The 15,340-nt window shown below is 35.1% G+C and overlaps 6 protein-coding genes across 6 annotated transcripts; 2 read left to right on the forward strand and 4 right to left on the reverse strand.

The window, feature by feature from the left end:
- Positions 1-164: 164 nt before the first annotated feature.
- Positions 165-1,480, reverse strand: RO3G_10041 (uncharacterized protein; the record flags this gene model as incomplete). The annotated part of the gene is made up of 4 exons (XM_067664626.1): positions 165-389; positions 445-618; positions 688-948; positions 1,037-1,480. 4 exons carry the CDS (start codon positions 1,478-1,480, stop codon positions 165-167), a joined length of 1,104 nt encoding a protein of 367 aa, XP_067520727.1.
- Positions 1,481-5,766: 4,286 nt separating this feature from the next.
- Positions 5,767-6,211, forward strand: RO3G_10042 (uncharacterized protein; the record flags this gene model as incomplete). The annotated part of the gene is made up of 4 exons (XM_067664627.1): positions 5,767-5,910; positions 6,002-6,032; positions 6,111-6,146; positions 6,195-6,211. 4 exons carry the CDS (start codon positions 5,767-5,769, stop codon positions 6,209-6,211), a joined length of 228 nt encoding a protein of 75 aa, XP_067520728.1.
- A 600-nt stretch (positions 6,212-6,811) lies between these two features.
- Positions 6,812-8,086, forward strand: RO3G_10043 (uncharacterized protein; the record flags this gene model as incomplete). The annotated part of the gene is made up of 4 exons (XM_067664628.1): positions 6,812-7,219; positions 7,296-7,556; positions 7,627-7,800; positions 7,946-8,086. 4 exons carry the CDS (start codon positions 6,812-6,814, stop codon positions 8,084-8,086), a joined length of 984 nt encoding a protein of 327 aa, XP_067520729.1.
- Positions 8,087-8,562: 476 nt separating this feature from the next.
- On the reverse strand, positions 8,563-9,585 carry RO3G_10044 (uncharacterized protein; the record flags this gene model as incomplete). Its single annotated transcript, XM_067664629.1, has 1 exon — positions 8,563-9,585. One exon carries the CDS (start codon positions 9,583-9,585, stop codon positions 8,563-8,565), a length of 1,023 nt encoding a protein of 340 aa, XP_067520730.1.
- A 908-nt stretch (positions 9,586-10,493) lies between these two features.
- Positions 10,494-11,634, reverse strand: RO3G_10045 (uncharacterized protein; the record flags this gene model as incomplete). The annotated part of the gene is made up of 3 exons (XM_067664630.1): positions 10,494-10,888; positions 11,079-11,204; positions 11,289-11,634. 3 exons carry the CDS (start codon positions 11,632-11,634, stop codon positions 10,494-10,496), a joined length of 867 nt encoding a protein of 288 aa, XP_067520731.1.
- Positions 11,635-12,760: 1,126 nt separating this feature from the next.
- RO3G_10046 (uncharacterized protein) lies at positions 12,761-13,507 on the reverse strand (the record flags this gene model as incomplete). Its single annotated transcript, XM_067664631.1, has 3 exons — positions 12,761-12,981; positions 13,034-13,242; positions 13,428-13,507. The coding sequence occupies 3 exons, from the start codon at positions 13,505-13,507 to the stop codon at positions 12,761-12,763; spliced, it is 510 nt and encodes a 169-aa protein (XP_067520732.1).
- Positions 13,508-15,340: the final 1,833 nt, after the last annotated feature.

Genomic DNA, 15,340 nt, shown 5'->3' on the forward strand with positions numbered 1-15,340 from the left:
CAAAACTATTCAATCATTTATCATTATCATTATTATTATTTTATATATTTTACTAAAGAATCATTCAATAGACTACTTTTTTTTTAACAAATGTTTATTCAATTTGGTAAGAGACAACAAAACAAGAAACAAAAAAAAAAAAAAGCAAACAAAAAAGTGGATGCCTATGGCATTGGGTTGGCAGCAGCAGAGGAGGAAGGACCAGAAACAGAAGTGGGGAAGCCAAGAGCAGGGGAAGAAAAAGCCCAGGAAGGGTAGTACTCATGATCGAGTTTATCTGGGAACTCCATCTCAACATTTTGCACTCTTCTTCTAATTGTTGGTGGAGCTCCCTTTTTCTTTAGTAATTCTTTGTACCCTTTCTGAAGCTCTTTGTGGAATTCCACTACCTGTAGGCAATTAAGGTATATTAGAAAATGAGATTTATTGATATGTCATACTTACTCTTTCACTTCTGAATGATGGCCGTTTGACAATAAACGTACGGCCATCTTCATCTTCTGGGCCATTCTCCTCATCAGAGGTCCAATCAACCGTCAAGATCTTTTCGGCAAATGGGAACCGTGCTTGGTATGCAGCTGCGTTAGCGTTGTAAGCAACCCTCCTGTTAAGCAGTTTCTATTATAAAGTATTGATGTAAGTATTATAGGCATTGTATATTACAATTTTTAAATATCAAGTACTTACTGTATTTACGCGGCTGCGGCAGGCTGACGTTGGTGTCGTCACAGCTTTCCCATTTGCCTTATCCACCATGTAATAGAACTTGCTTCTAATCATGGTGAATACTTGCGAATCAGTCAGGCCATTGAAGCGTTGGTGCTTCCTGACTTCATCGCGCAACAGATTTTTTACTTTTCTGTTGGCCTTGTCGGTGATGGACTTGAGCGTATCAAACTTGATGCCATGGCCAACCAAGTATTCACGGTAGTGATCAGCTATGTGATCCTATAATGTAAGTAAAAAAAAAAAGAAAAAAAAAGAAATAAAGTTATTAAATTGTATTTGCTAATTGATACTTTAATTTTAGACTTACACTACACTGCTTTTTGATCCTGTTGATCTCAGCCATATCAACATACTGCTGCCCTTGCTGTGGCTGTTGAACTGGATGCTGCTGCTGCTGCTGCTGCAGTTGTTGCTGTTGCCACATTTGAGCAAAAAACTGCATTTGAGCAGCCATCATCTCTGGTGTGAGACCAGAGGCTGCTCCGAAGGCCTCTGCACCAGTATGGCTGCCAAAGCTTGGAACAGGAGCAGAAACGAGGACAGGAGCGGACACGGGAACAGGAAAAGGAACAGAAGCAGAAGCAGAAGCGGAAACAGGAGCAGGAGCAGGAGCGGGAGCGGGAGCAGAAGAAAGAGAAGAAGAAGGAGAAGGAACAACAGTGGACGATGATCCAGCAATGCCCATGGAAATTCTTGCCCTTTTGGGGGCATTGCTGGGAACGTTGATGGGGGTGGCGACGTGTCTGGACATTTTTTTAGAATAAGTATAAAGAAGGAAAAAAAGAAAAATGTCCTACAATGTTTTTTTTATATTCTTCTGTTTCTTTTGTACTCTCTTTTTTTTAAAAAGAAAACACTATTTGGGTTGAAGATGTTAAAGTTAATTAAAGAATAAATTTAACAATATATAAACAAGCTTTTTGAATATTCTAATAGCTGCTCTAATTTCAAAAATAGCGTTAGAACGAGCTTTCATGGTTATTAGATTTGACTGATACCGAATAGTTGTAACACTAGTAAAATGAGACTATAAAAAAAAGTATTTTTTTTCCCTTTTTTTTTTTTTTTTTTAAAAAAACAATCTTCATAAAAGGTAAGTTCTTCATATTATATATACCATATTCCTGCTCTAACGATGCTTTTACTTTAGTAAAATCATATCGGTTGCTTTCTTGATGTTTGAAATGGTCTTTATAAAGTCTCTTTCCCAGGATTATCGTTGCTTCCTTTACTTGTTGGTATAAGCTTAACTAGTGTCTTTTTTTCTTTTTTTTTCCTGTTCCATCTAAAGCAAGGTACTATTACTTCTATTACATAACCTATATAGCTAATAATTATCATAGATACATGCTGCTTCCTTTTTTATTTGCTGGTATAAGCTTAGCTAGTCTTCTGGCCTATTTAAAGAAAGGTACTATTACTTCTACTACGTATACTCAATAACTAATAATTATTATAGATACGTGCTACTTTGCTTTGGCCTTTTACTATTTCTTTCTCGCCTTTGTTTTGGTTCTTGAGTACTGATGTCTTTTCTTCTTTTGCTTTGAGTGCCCAATTCCTTGAATCCTTGAATCTTTGAATCCTTGTGTCTTTGCATCCTTGAGCTTGGCCTTTTTTTTTTTTTCTCATGAGAACCTTTTGAGTTCCACGAGATTAATTGATGTATTTTTAGATTAGTTGATGCTTTTTTGGTGACGATAGGTAAGTCAAGTAAGCTTTTAAAACACTACAAGCAAAGAAATACTGTATATTGTTATTATTATTTCATTTAAATAAAAAAAAAAGCTATTTTTATAAACCAAATCCCAGTTTTTTTGTATATATAAAGCAATATTTATTGCAATATGAATGGTTAATAAAGAAGTATATAAAGCAATATGAGTGGTCGATAAAGAAGTTTATAAGGCAATATGAGTGGTCGATAAAGAAGTTTATAAGGCAATATGAGTGGTTTATAAAGAACAAAAAGACAAATAAAGCATTGATTTGAAAAGTATCATTGGCTGCCGAGCACCATTAGATATCAAATCGATAATAAACAGGAGCCATAACATAACTGATGGAAGTTGCGTCTTGCGAGATCAGTTAACGAATAAATGTACCAGCAGTCTCCTGTCTCTGCCACAAATCTTGTAACTTCTCTTAACCAAAAGATTAACGACGGTTTAAACAATTTGCGGCAGAGACAGGAGGCAGTGCGATCAACAATCAGTTACCGGATGTCACACGATTCTAAGATTTTTCGCAAGATTGATAATATATCTGTTAACAAATTTGCACAATTATTTGCAGTGTCGCCACTGGAAATAATTTAAGAATATTAAGTCGGTAATATTCGCTTAATATCTGAGATTTTACTCGAATATTACCAGATTTAAAACGGCACCTTTCAAGAGAATTTTACGGCAGTTGGTAATATTTCAAGTATTACTCGAATATTACGCACGCTAAAAAAAAACACTTGAAATCTCTAATTTTACCTTGATTTCACGTAAAAAAAAGAAAGTAATATTCGCATTTTACTTGATATGATAGGTCGGTTCTTTTTTAACCGTTACATATTTACTTCTTGTTATTGGATGAAATCATGTTTATTCATATACTTCTTGACATTCTTATTTGTAGAAAACCTTATCATTTTATACACTTCATTGGCTTAAAAAACAATATATTGGGTTTTAAAATTATACTTTTTATTGGATAAAAAATTTTGTATTGAAATATGGTTTCTATACTTCTTTACGTCTTTTGAATGGCTAGATACTATATCATTTCTACCTTTTGGCAAAATAATACAGCAATTCATCCATCCATCAGCGAACATCTTCCTTTTTTTAACTTACCTTGTTTGAGACGTAATAAATAGAATTAATTTCAATAAAGCCATTGTAAGTTGTCCATCTTAAGAAAAGAGCCTTTTGATAGTTATACGCGTAAAGAAGCAGCAGCAAAGCACATAGAACAGAAGGATTACTGATGAGCTACAGGATAACTACAAAATAGTCTTTAGATTAAACATCTTGTAGAGCATCGTATGATAGTTTTACTTACATTTAAGCTTCATTTTGGCAATATAGTCCCAATAAAGCTATTAGTAATCTTGTAAACCATTTTCTAAATATAAGGATGAGTAAAGTTTGTTTTAATAGCAGTAGAGCTACTTACGAAAATGCCATAAAAGTATAAACAGAAGCATATCAGAGTATATTATGAAACCGTAAAGAATAAGCTATTAAATAAATAGCATATATTTAGTACAGAACATTAAGCATTTCCTTGATTTACAGCTTTAATACATGGATCCATGAAAATAAGCCTTTTAATGTTGCACGCACCTACTTGGATGATTTATACTTTTTACACTTTTTACCTGGAACATAAAGAGGACCTAAATCAAATAAAGATTAAATTAGATGTTTTACTGCAATTTAATGAAATAAGTACCTTTAAAAGAATTGCCACGAAATAGATGCAAAAGAAAAGAAAAAAAGAAAAAGAAAATAAAGATGGAAAAAGATGAAAAAAATTTTAAGTAAACTCAAGCCACAGAAAGTAACACTGGCTTCAAAATATAATGATGAGGTTTTGCCTAGGAATACAACTTAGAAAAAAAAAAACAAAAAAAAAAGGATAAATGAGTTTAAAATCCACAGCGGAGGCTTCCTTTTTAAACATCGATTATTTTCACTTTTTTAGTATGCTCATCATTGGCGTAAAAAATAAGCTTTTGTTTTTTTATATATGGTAGCTTTCTTTAAAGCTACAAACCAATTACATATATAATCCTTAAGCTTATACATCATTTGCAGTAGAAAATCTATGATTTTGAATGATCTATTAACTTTTAAAAAAGGAGTCTTAAAATTAGTAATATTAAGCTCTTAATATTCGAGTAATATTAGCTATTATTTGCAGTGCGCGACCACCACGATAATAGTCAGACACCCTACCGACTGAGCTAAATCCACTGATATATGCTTTTCCCCTGATTATGCTTTACCTTGAATAGCTTGAAATTTAAAACAATAACCAGGAAAAAGAGAACTAGTATTGACTTTAAAGGCGTAAAGTAAGTGTAAAAAAGAAATATAATAAAAAGAAAAGAGAAGACTGTATATCGTTTATTCAATAAAAATCAAACATCCTTTTATACTTTTCATTGGCTGCTAGCCACTCCATTATACATCTACAATTTAATGGGACCACCATTATTCTTCAAAAAATACATAAGGCCACCATTACCATCTTCATTAGCGACTGATCAAGCATTAGGATAAGGACCCTCTTTAGGACCCTTAACTTCCACCTTCATTTCAGTCTCAGCACGACCACCACTCAGGGTCAAATAACCTTCCGGTCCATACCCTAGTCTATTCCGGTCATCTTCTCCCGGACCCATCGGTGTTTCCACTGCAAATAATTGTGCAAACTCTGCGAATCGTTAATTGTTAAGTATATGCTTTTATGTTCAGCAATATCAAAATCTGTGATTGAATGCATATTTATGCCGACGACGATATCAGCCATACTTTACGGGCCTATAATTCTATTATTTATTCTACGTCCTGCTAATGCAGATACTGACGGGAGTGATAATTCAGAGTTCTAAGTAGATTTAATCCTTAATGTGCGAGGACGTCTATCTTGGTAGCTGCTTTTCATAGTCTTTTCTACGTCAGAAAAAAATTGGGGACCAATGATACTTTTCAAATCAATGCTTTATTTGTCTTTTTGTTCTTTATAAACCACTCATATTGCCTTATAAACTTCTTTATCGACCACTCATATTGCTTTATATACTTCTTTATTAACCATTCATATTGCAATAAATATTGCTTTATATATACAAAAAAACTGGGATTTGGTTTATAAAAATAGCTTTTTTTTTTATTTAAATGAAATAATAATAACAATATACAGTATTTCTTTGCTTGTAGTGTTTTAAAAGCTTACTTGACTTACCTATCGTCACCAAAAAAGCATCAACTAATCTAAAAATACATCAATTAATCTCGTGGAACTCAAAAGGTTCTCATGAGAAAAAAAAAAAAAGGCCAAGCTCAAGGATGCAAAGACACAAGGATTCAAAGATTCAAGGATTCAAGGAATTGGGCACTCAAAGCAAAAGAAGAAAAGACATCAGTACTCAAGAACCAAAACAAAGGCGAGAAAGAAATAGTAAAAGGCCAAAGCAAAGTAGCACGTATCTATAATAATTATTAGTTATTGAGTATACGTAGTAGAAGTAATAGTACCTTTCTTTAAATAGGCCAGAAGGCTAGCTAAACTTATACCAACAAGTAAAAAAAGTAGCACGCATCTATTATAACTATTAGTTATTGAGTATACGTAGTAAAATTAATAATACCTTGCTTTAGATAGCTCAGGACAACTAGCTAAATTTAAAGCAACAAGTAAAAAAAAAAAAAAAAGAAACAGCACACATCTATAATAACTATTAGTTATGAAGGATATTTAGTAAAAGTAATAGTACCTTGCTTTAGATGAACCAGGAAAAAGAAAAAAAGAAAAAAAAAAAACGTCATCCAAGCTTATACCAACAAGTAAAAGAAGAAGAAAAGGTAGTCCTTAGAAAGAGACTTTATAAAGACCATTTAAACCACAAAAAAAGCAGGCAATACGATTTTACTAAAGCAAAAGTACCATTAGAACAGAAATAGAATATATATAATATTAAAAACTTACCTTTTAGAAAGAATGTTTTTTATAAAAAAAAAAGAAAAAAAAAAAAGGAAAAAAAAAGTACTTTTTTATAGCCTCATTTTACCAGTGTTACGATTACCTACTATCGATTAAAAACAAGTTTTTTTAAATATGGTTTAACTATTGAAACACTCGGAGAGGGCATTCATAAACAGTTTAAAATCTTTTTTATTATTATTATTCAAATGTAATATCTTTAACTGCAAAGGCTTTTTTCTTTTCCTTTCTTTGCTTTTCTTTTTTTTTTTTTTTTTTTTTTTTTTTGTAAAACAAATAAAGTACTACCTTGCTTTTGAATACATCTTCAATTTATTTTGTACTCTTGTTTTTACTTCCTTAAAGTTTATTTTAAAAAATGTCTCGTCGTGTCGCCACCCCCATCAGTGTCCCCAGCAATGCTCCCAAAAGGGCAAGAGTTTCTATGAGCATTGCTGGATCATCATCCACTGTTGTTCCTGCTTCTGTTCCCGCTTCTGTTGTTCCTGTTCCTGCTCCCGCTTCTGCTTCTGCTCCTGTTTCCGCTTCTGCTCTTGCTCCTGCTCCTGCTTCTGCTTCTGTTCCTGTTGCAGGCTTCAGTAGCTTTACAACTCCTCGCTTGGAGAGCTCTGTTGGTGCTGAAGCCATCCGAGCAGCCTCTGGTTTCGCACCAGATATAATGGCTGCTCAGATACAGCAATTGACACAATTGCTGCAGCAACAGCAACAGCAACAGCAGCAGCGAGCTTCAGAAGCTGAGGTCGACCAGGCTAAAAAAGAATGTAGTGTAAGTCTAGAACAGATTTATCAAATTAGCAATTGTAATTTAATACCTATATTTTATACCTTTCTTTGTGATGTAGAGCTATTTAGCAGAATACTACCGTGATTACGTTGTTGGTCGCAGAAGCGAATTTGACTTGGACGTGACCTTCGCCCACAAGAACAACAGAAAGGTCAAGGCCCTGTTATCTGAGCAAGTCAGGAAGCATCGTCGTTTTGATTTGCTCACCACTTCGCAAATACACACCATTATCAGGAGCAAGTATTCCTATTTGATGAGCAAGGCCAAGGGGAAGACAGTTGCTTCAACAAAAACAACCTGTCGTAGCCGTGTAAATACGGTGAGTATTTAATATTTAGAAGATTATATTATAAAATATAGAAAATGCTTACATTAACACCTTATGATAGAAACTCTCTAACAAGAGATCTATTTACATGGCTAACCCTTCAGCGTTCGACGCCCGTTTCCCGTTCGCTGGCAAAATTCTGACTGTTGACTGGACGTCAGATGAAGAAGATGGGCCAGAGGACGCGAACGGTCGTACGTTCGTGGTCAAAAGGCCATCATTTAGGAGCAACGAAGTAAGTAAAATGTTGGTAACAAATTTCATTTTCTAATATACCTTAATCAATCTACAGGTGGTGCAATTCCACGAAGAGTTGCAAAAAAAATACAAGGAATCCATGAAGAAAAAGGGGGCTCCACCAACTATTAGAAGAATAATAGAAAATGTTGAGGTGGAGTTCCCTGACAAGCTCGATGATACTGATTTTCCTTCCTGGGCCTTTTTCTTCTCCTGGACTTGGTTTTCCAACCTTTGTTTCAGCTTCTTCTTCTTCCTTTGCTGCTGCCAATCCAATGCAGTAGGCATTCTCTTTCTTTTTTTTTTGTTTCTTATTTTGTTGTCTCTTCACAAATCGAATAAAAATTTTGAAAGAAAAAAAAAAGAAAAAATTATTGCATGGTTCTTTAGTAAAATATATAATAAAATAATAATAGTGTTTTAATGACTTGGTATATTTGTTACATATAAATTCGTCTTGGCAGAGCGAGAGTAAGAAGGTGATTATCGATATATGGGCATACAGCAACAGGATTGAAGATTCTACAGTGGGTGAAAAAACTCTAAAAACGTCAGATATTTTTTCAGTTTTTAGCCTCTGTGAGCATACACAGCGACTTAGATCATGCAAAAACTTTATGACATACTTGCTGTGCTGTCTATTACATATCATGAAAGTTTTAAGCTCAGATCATTATTTAACAGTCCGAAAAAGCGATAGAAGTGTTGTGGGTTTATTTTTAGAGTTTTTTCCCTTTACTTTTATTATATTATAGATGACTTAATACCGAGTTGATCCACCTTTGGCATCGATTACTGTCTTAATACGTGCAGGCATAGTGTCAATATACCTTCTGCAAACTTCTTTATCAAAGGAGTTCCAATCTTTTTCAACTCTTTCCCACAATTCATGGACACCTTTGGCTTTCTTGTCATATAACGATAGCTTCAACTTCAAATGATGCCAAAGATGCTCAATAGGATTAAGATCAGGACTTTGAGCTGGCCAGTCGTCAATGTAGCTCACCCCATTAGCTTGTAACCATTGGACGGTTGACTTGGAACGATGCTTTGGGTCACCATCGTGCTGAAAATACGCAGTAGACCAATCCATATTATAGTACTCCATTGTTTCCCGAAGTGTTGTGTCCAATATATGTTGGTAAAGATCCGAGCTCATAGTTTCATCGTATATTTGACAGGCGTATCCGGGTCCCTCATACGTCATGCACCCCCACATCATCAAACTACCGCCCCAATGCTTAACAGTTACGTCAATATAATGAGGTTTAAGAGGGTCCCCTGGTCTTGACCAATAGTACTTACACCCGTCAGAGCCCCAAATGTTCACTTTTGTTTCATCAGAGAGTACTACGCGTCGCCAGTCATCTGTAGTCCAGTTTTGGTGCTTCTTGGCCCATGCTAGCCGTCTCTTCATGTGCTTTGCGGTTAACAAAGGCTTTTTGACCTTAATCGCAGCAAAGAAGTTCATCGATTTCAACACATTTATAGCGGTTTTATATGATATGTAATATCCAAGCTCCATGAGTTTGTCATGTACTTCCCTTGCAGTCTTGAGTTGGCCTTGTACAACTTGAAGTTTGATGAATCTCTTCGTCTGAGCGGACACAACCATCGGTCTACCACCAAGTCCACGCTGTCGGTTTGGGAAAAACTTGTTCGCATAGTTATTAACTGTTGCATAAGTAACCCAAAAGCGGTTCGCAACCTCCATAGAGTCTTTTCCAGCAAGTAGAACGGACTTTATATCGTTTTTGATGTCAGCAGAGAGAGATTTAGGCATGATTGAGGTGTTTAAGATATTTAAAAATTAAATGGAAAAAATTAAGAAAAAAAGAGAAAAACGACTCCTTTTATTCTTTTGGAGCCTTTATGAGTCATAATAAGTCATTAAAAGTCCGAGGAGTCTGTCGGTCGGTCCGTGTATCCGACATTTATGGAAGTGAAAAAACTCTAAAAATAAACCAGTCTTCTTCTAGCAATTGTTTTCGGATGAATAATCACCATCTGCGATTGAAAATTTGTCATACTATTTGTTGCTCTTAGTGCTACATATATGCAAACTTTCAAGGCGACGCACCAATTTGGTAGAACATAACAATCAAAAACGCTGATAACGTCATAAGGTTTTTAGAGTTTTTTCACCCACTGTATAAATTGGAAGTATGCTGTTGCTTGAAACTGGATCAAATTGATTCTTCCACACTTGGATGCCAGTACCATCGAAGGTGGGAAAATGTTGAGTCGCATGGCTGTACCAATTGACGAATGCAAAATAGTGAATGGAATTGTTGAATGAATGTGAGAAAAAAAATGATATTTGGCCAATTCGTAGTTGGTTGTTCATAATGGCTTGAATATATGATGATGATGATGAATGATTGTCGGATTGTTGGTAACGTTGTCCAAGCAAGTTAATTTTTTTAAATGATTGTATATTTGCATTGATCGTATTGGGCATAGGTATTTCATAAGTATTCATATAGTAGTTTTGTAAGATTTCATAGTGTTCGATGCATAAAGTTTGTTGTTTGATGTTAATTTTTGAATGAAGGGCTTGTGGTGGCAGAGGCTCACTACCAGTAATTGTCAGGTTAAATAGACTTGGTCCGTCTATGAATTGAGAGTAATCAAATGACGTTAAACCACTCTCGTCATTCGTAACCTCGCCTATTTCCTTTATGAAGTTGATCAGTAGAAGCATGCCTTGATTGTTGGTGTTAATGAGGGTTGGTAATGAATGGATAAGGTCTTGTGTGTGGATAATTTGTGTAAGCATAGTAACATATGTGGTTTCAAAGCCTGTCTTGTGGTTGATGTTGATTTTTTGACATCGCCATTCAAGCGCTCAAAGCCATAGAGCCAAAAGGCATAAGAGGGACCAAAGTCCAAAAAGCATTCTTTCAAATGCATGTGCATATGCATATTTGGTGTTATTGATTCTTTTCCATATAGTCGAGCACAAGTCTTGCCAAAGGTCTTGAATAAGGAATGTGCAGCATGTATCTCTTCTGTTGTAACTACAGGACCAGTTACCAATCTTACTGCTTCCACGTAGCGCATCCAATTGGCAAAATGCTCACCAACTAATCTTTGCTTCAGCAGAAAAGGCGAAAGCACAACACACCACGTTCTCCATTCATCAGCTTTCATATTACCAAAGGTACTTTCAATCTTGCCTTTTTCGGTTTTTTTTTTTTTTTTTTTTTTTTTTTATAACAAAAAATTAGTGTTCAGATTTATTATAGAATAAATTATTTTACGCTCGTTACATACTTTTTGGGATTTTAGAGTACTGTGAAGGAATGATAATAGAAGCTGATTCATCAGCCATGGCTTTGAAATCAGATATGGTAAGCAGCCCGTGATCTACCCAAACTTCAACCATTCGTTTTGGCGTACCTAGAAATAAATTGTGCATGGGATCAACGGTTGTCAATCTCACGACATCAAAATACTCTAGTCGGTGAAGTTCACTCCATTTACTTCCTGTGTTCGTCTGCAGGGTTCGTTGTTGCGTGATGTGAGTGGCATTTAGCCAAGCATATGCTTCTTGGCGCTGCTGGGTATTGTTTCGCAGAATCCAATGCTCATCGTCAAAGTCTGAAAAATCTGGCTTCGTTGAATTTGCACCAGTACTGATTCGCGAAAACACAGTCGAACATTTGTTGCAGGCTTTGTGCGCGGATTGACCCATGAAGCCAGCTACTTTGCGAGCTGCTGGTATATCACAGTTAACGGACATCAAAGCAACACGTACCATTTCACCGTTTCTGTTCTGGTACGTTGACATCATTATACCTCCGTACAAGGTATTCAGCTCTGCAATCATTGTGAGGTGTTTTTAAGTATTTAAAATATGAAAAAGAAGAATTAACGAGACCGAACAATAGTTCTAAAGTCGAATGCTTTTATTAAAGAAAGATTCCAAGGCTATTTATATTAGTTGAGCAAGACCTGAGATTAAATGACAAGAGATAGTTACGACCGATATGATTTGACATGTATAAGAAAAATTTTATAAACTGATGTAAATAATCAACTGTTGAGATGAAAGTGAAACTTGGCTGTTCAGGGCAGTTGGTAATTATCAGGATCTATTCTTATTCAAACTCATTTGTAAAGATTTAGCTTAGAATGATAAGCCTGTTAGGCTAAATGAAAGATTTACCGTCCATCTCTTTGGAAGCCTATAGCGGCGCTAAAATTGAGCGTACAGACGTATGCTATACATCATTCGAAAGCCTGGGTCGTCTATTTTAGATGATGTAACATTAATTTCCAAAAATGGTAATATACGGGAAATAATTAGGAAAGAAAACAGGCGCTATAGGCCCTGATTTTTATAGTTATCAATGAAAAATTTTTTTATTTATTTTAAGCACTTCGGAGTTTTTTTACGGGCGTACTAGGTGCTGAGGTATCATTTTCATCAGATTCGCTATCGGAATCGTCATCTGAGATAAAAATAAATGGCTCTTCATCGCCCTGATCACCAGTGGCATCTTCAAAGACGGTTGTGAGCAACGATACCAATGGACCTTGGTCGGCAATGCCTGCTCTGGTGAACGACACTTGCGAAAAGCAAACACGCATTGCCTTCCAGTGATTGCCAGCATGTTTTCTTCGCTAGATGAATTCCACTAATTTCCATGGCATCATCGATGCTGTGCGATGACGGCTGGTCACTCCTCGTTTGATACCATTCCAAGTACCTAATAGCAGGTTGTTAGCATTGTTTAAGAATTCTATGATCTACAGAAGTATGTACCTTCTATTGTGTTAGTGCAGGCACCTGTCTTTGGATCGCGAAATGTTTTGGAGTGATTGACCGTTTGAACAACTAAATTTCGGCTTGGATCGCTGTCAATCCCCTTATGGCCTTTCCAGCAGTCTACCATGACAAGTGAGCCTGTAAACAAGGGTTAGGTGCACTGATCATCAAGTATATACATATTTCAAATGTTACCATCCTTAGCAAAAGTATCGATTATGAGCTTTAAGGTATTTTGGTTGCGGTTAGGTACCGTCAGTAAGAACACCTTACGTTCGGGCGTGCGCTCTACACCTCCAACAACCCAAACACCGTCTACCCTCTTTCCCTTATTGTACTTTCTTTTACCAAATTTGCTCTCATCTATTTCAACAACAATTGGCTGTCCATCACTGCCAACCCTACCTAAGTATGACTAATTAATTACATACTCTGATATCAACAAAGCATCATGTACCAACTTGAACATCTTCAATTCGAAGATCTGCCTCCATTACTTGATAGATATCTTTGACAATGCTGCGGACAGTTGGCAGGTTAAGTCCAGTCATGGTAGATATTGTTCCGTTTGGAACTTGCAGCAGAAAGAGATACACTACTAACAGTGTTTGATGGATAATTGACTTGCGACCTTGAAAGAAGGATCCATCCAGGTAAGAAATACGGCTACGACCGCACGCACAGGTGGTTGAGCCGCATCGCCAAAAGAATCCATCCCTGCTGGACTGGTTCAAGCGCATTTCGGAGCCTTCCTTGCACTTGCGCGATGAAAAAAAGGCACCGTTCTCCTTCAAGTAACTTTTACCAGTTGCCTTTAGTTATGTTCCCTCCCACTTAAAAAATAAACTTACTTCAATGTACATTCAGCCGTCATAGTTCTTTCAGCGATGTATGCAAGAGTTGGCATGTTGTTAGCAGCGTTAGAAGACATTGGAGATTGATAAAACTGATAAAAAGATGAAGGAAAGAAAAAAAAAAAAACAGAAATAACAGGCCTTTTTATATTTTTTTTACATGTTTTGTTATCTGTCCGAAATCAGCCGATAGATAGGCAGCATCTCCGCAACGGGAATTCGTTTTACCATACAGAACCGATAAAATTTTTCCGAAAACTTTTGATATTTCCAAAAAAAATAATAAGTTACTTAGACCCAAAAATAATGCAAAAAGTAGACTATGTTTGCTGAGCGTCTACCGGGAATCGAACCAACGCCTTTAGAATGAGAAGCCATTAGCATAACCCAACAACCACAAATGTTGATTTGCCGATTCTCGTTTCGCAAGCCTTTTTGTCATACAATTTTTGGTTTTTGGAGCACTGCAAATAATTGGTGATTTTCAACATCCACAATCAGTTGTTGTATCTAATAATCAACGTTTTTGACGTCTTTGATTAAATGAAAAAAATTAACTTTCGCTGTATTGGTCATTTTCGAATTTTAAAAAAAGATTCAGGTGCGAAAAAAATAAAGAAATTGAACAATACTTTTGTTTTTTTTGTAGCGTAAGTATTCATAAAGTTATTCATGTTTTAAAAAAGTGTCTTTTTTTTTCAAATGGTCTTTTTTTGGAAATCCTGTTCCCTCTATCGTTGAAAGACCGATATCTTCGTTTTTTTTATTTTTGAGGGCAAAATGCGGAAATCAAAAGCATTTTGCGATTATTTTGTTCAAAAGAATACATATTAGGAAGGTAGTCTATGATTTTTAGCTTAGGTCATTACAAACGTGTTACAGAACGTAACAAAATAGTCGTGTTTGGGAAAAAAAAATCTGGTAAAAAAAAGACTAAGTTAAAAAAAAAAGAAAAGAAAAAAGTATAGCAATAAAAAGTTCATTGTTCAAATGAAAACAGTACTCTAACAACAAATATACTTTATATTTATGCAAATGCTATTACATTATAACAAAAGAATAAAAAAAAAAATAAAGAAGCTCTGTTAACATTTTGTTACAAGGCAGTTATAATTAACAAATACATACAAAACTCTTTTGTTTATCAAATAAATAGATTGCTTTATTATTTTTTATGACAGATATAATAAAGGAATATATGTTTTTAAGCTTATACTAGTTCATTACTTACTTTATGTTTGTACATGGGTGTAATTTGCCATTAGCCATTAGCCATTAGAGATGTTAGCAATGACAACTTTCTTTACCAAAAAGAACTTTTTAGCAACAAGCAGTAATATAAGATTGATATTCTTATAGTTTCTTTAAGTTGGAAAGAACAACTTTGCCCATGAGTCTCATGTTCGTCATCCGAATGTGTACCATTAGGAATTCCTAATGTAAAAAAAAGAAAAAAAAAAAAAAAAGAAACCAACATTAGACTTGGTTGTTATTATTTTTTTTTTATAAACTTACATTTGAACCGTTGTTGAGCTTTCTTTTTTATCTTTTGTATCCGCAATGTTAAATATGCTCTCTGAAACAAAACAAGGGAAAAAAAAACCAGTTCTTTTGAACACGTAAAATTGTTACTGTTTAGGAACCAACTTCCAAATTTAGTATATTTGCTTTAGTTTTTTTGATCACGCATTTTTTTCTATCTTATTCCTCTACTAAATCCTGAATATTATTTTTTTTGAAATGAACGCCACCAACAACAAAGTTAAATGCCAATGCACCAAATGCAGCAGCTGTCCTGAAGGATTCAAGTGGATTGCAAAGAAAACCGCTAACACTCATAAGCGCATAGACAAAGTTGGAGAAGGTACAATTTTCTTAAAGAAATGCAGCAAGACTAAAGTGCAATTAAA

This window comes from Rhizopus delemar, genomic scaffold (genome assembly GCF_000149305.1).
Source record: "Rhizopus delemar RA 99-880 supercont3.7 genomic scaffold, whole genome shotgun sequence".
Classification (NCBI taxonomy): Eukaryota; Fungi; Mucoromycota; class Mucoromycetes; order Mucorales; family Rhizopodaceae; genus Rhizopus; species Rhizopus delemar.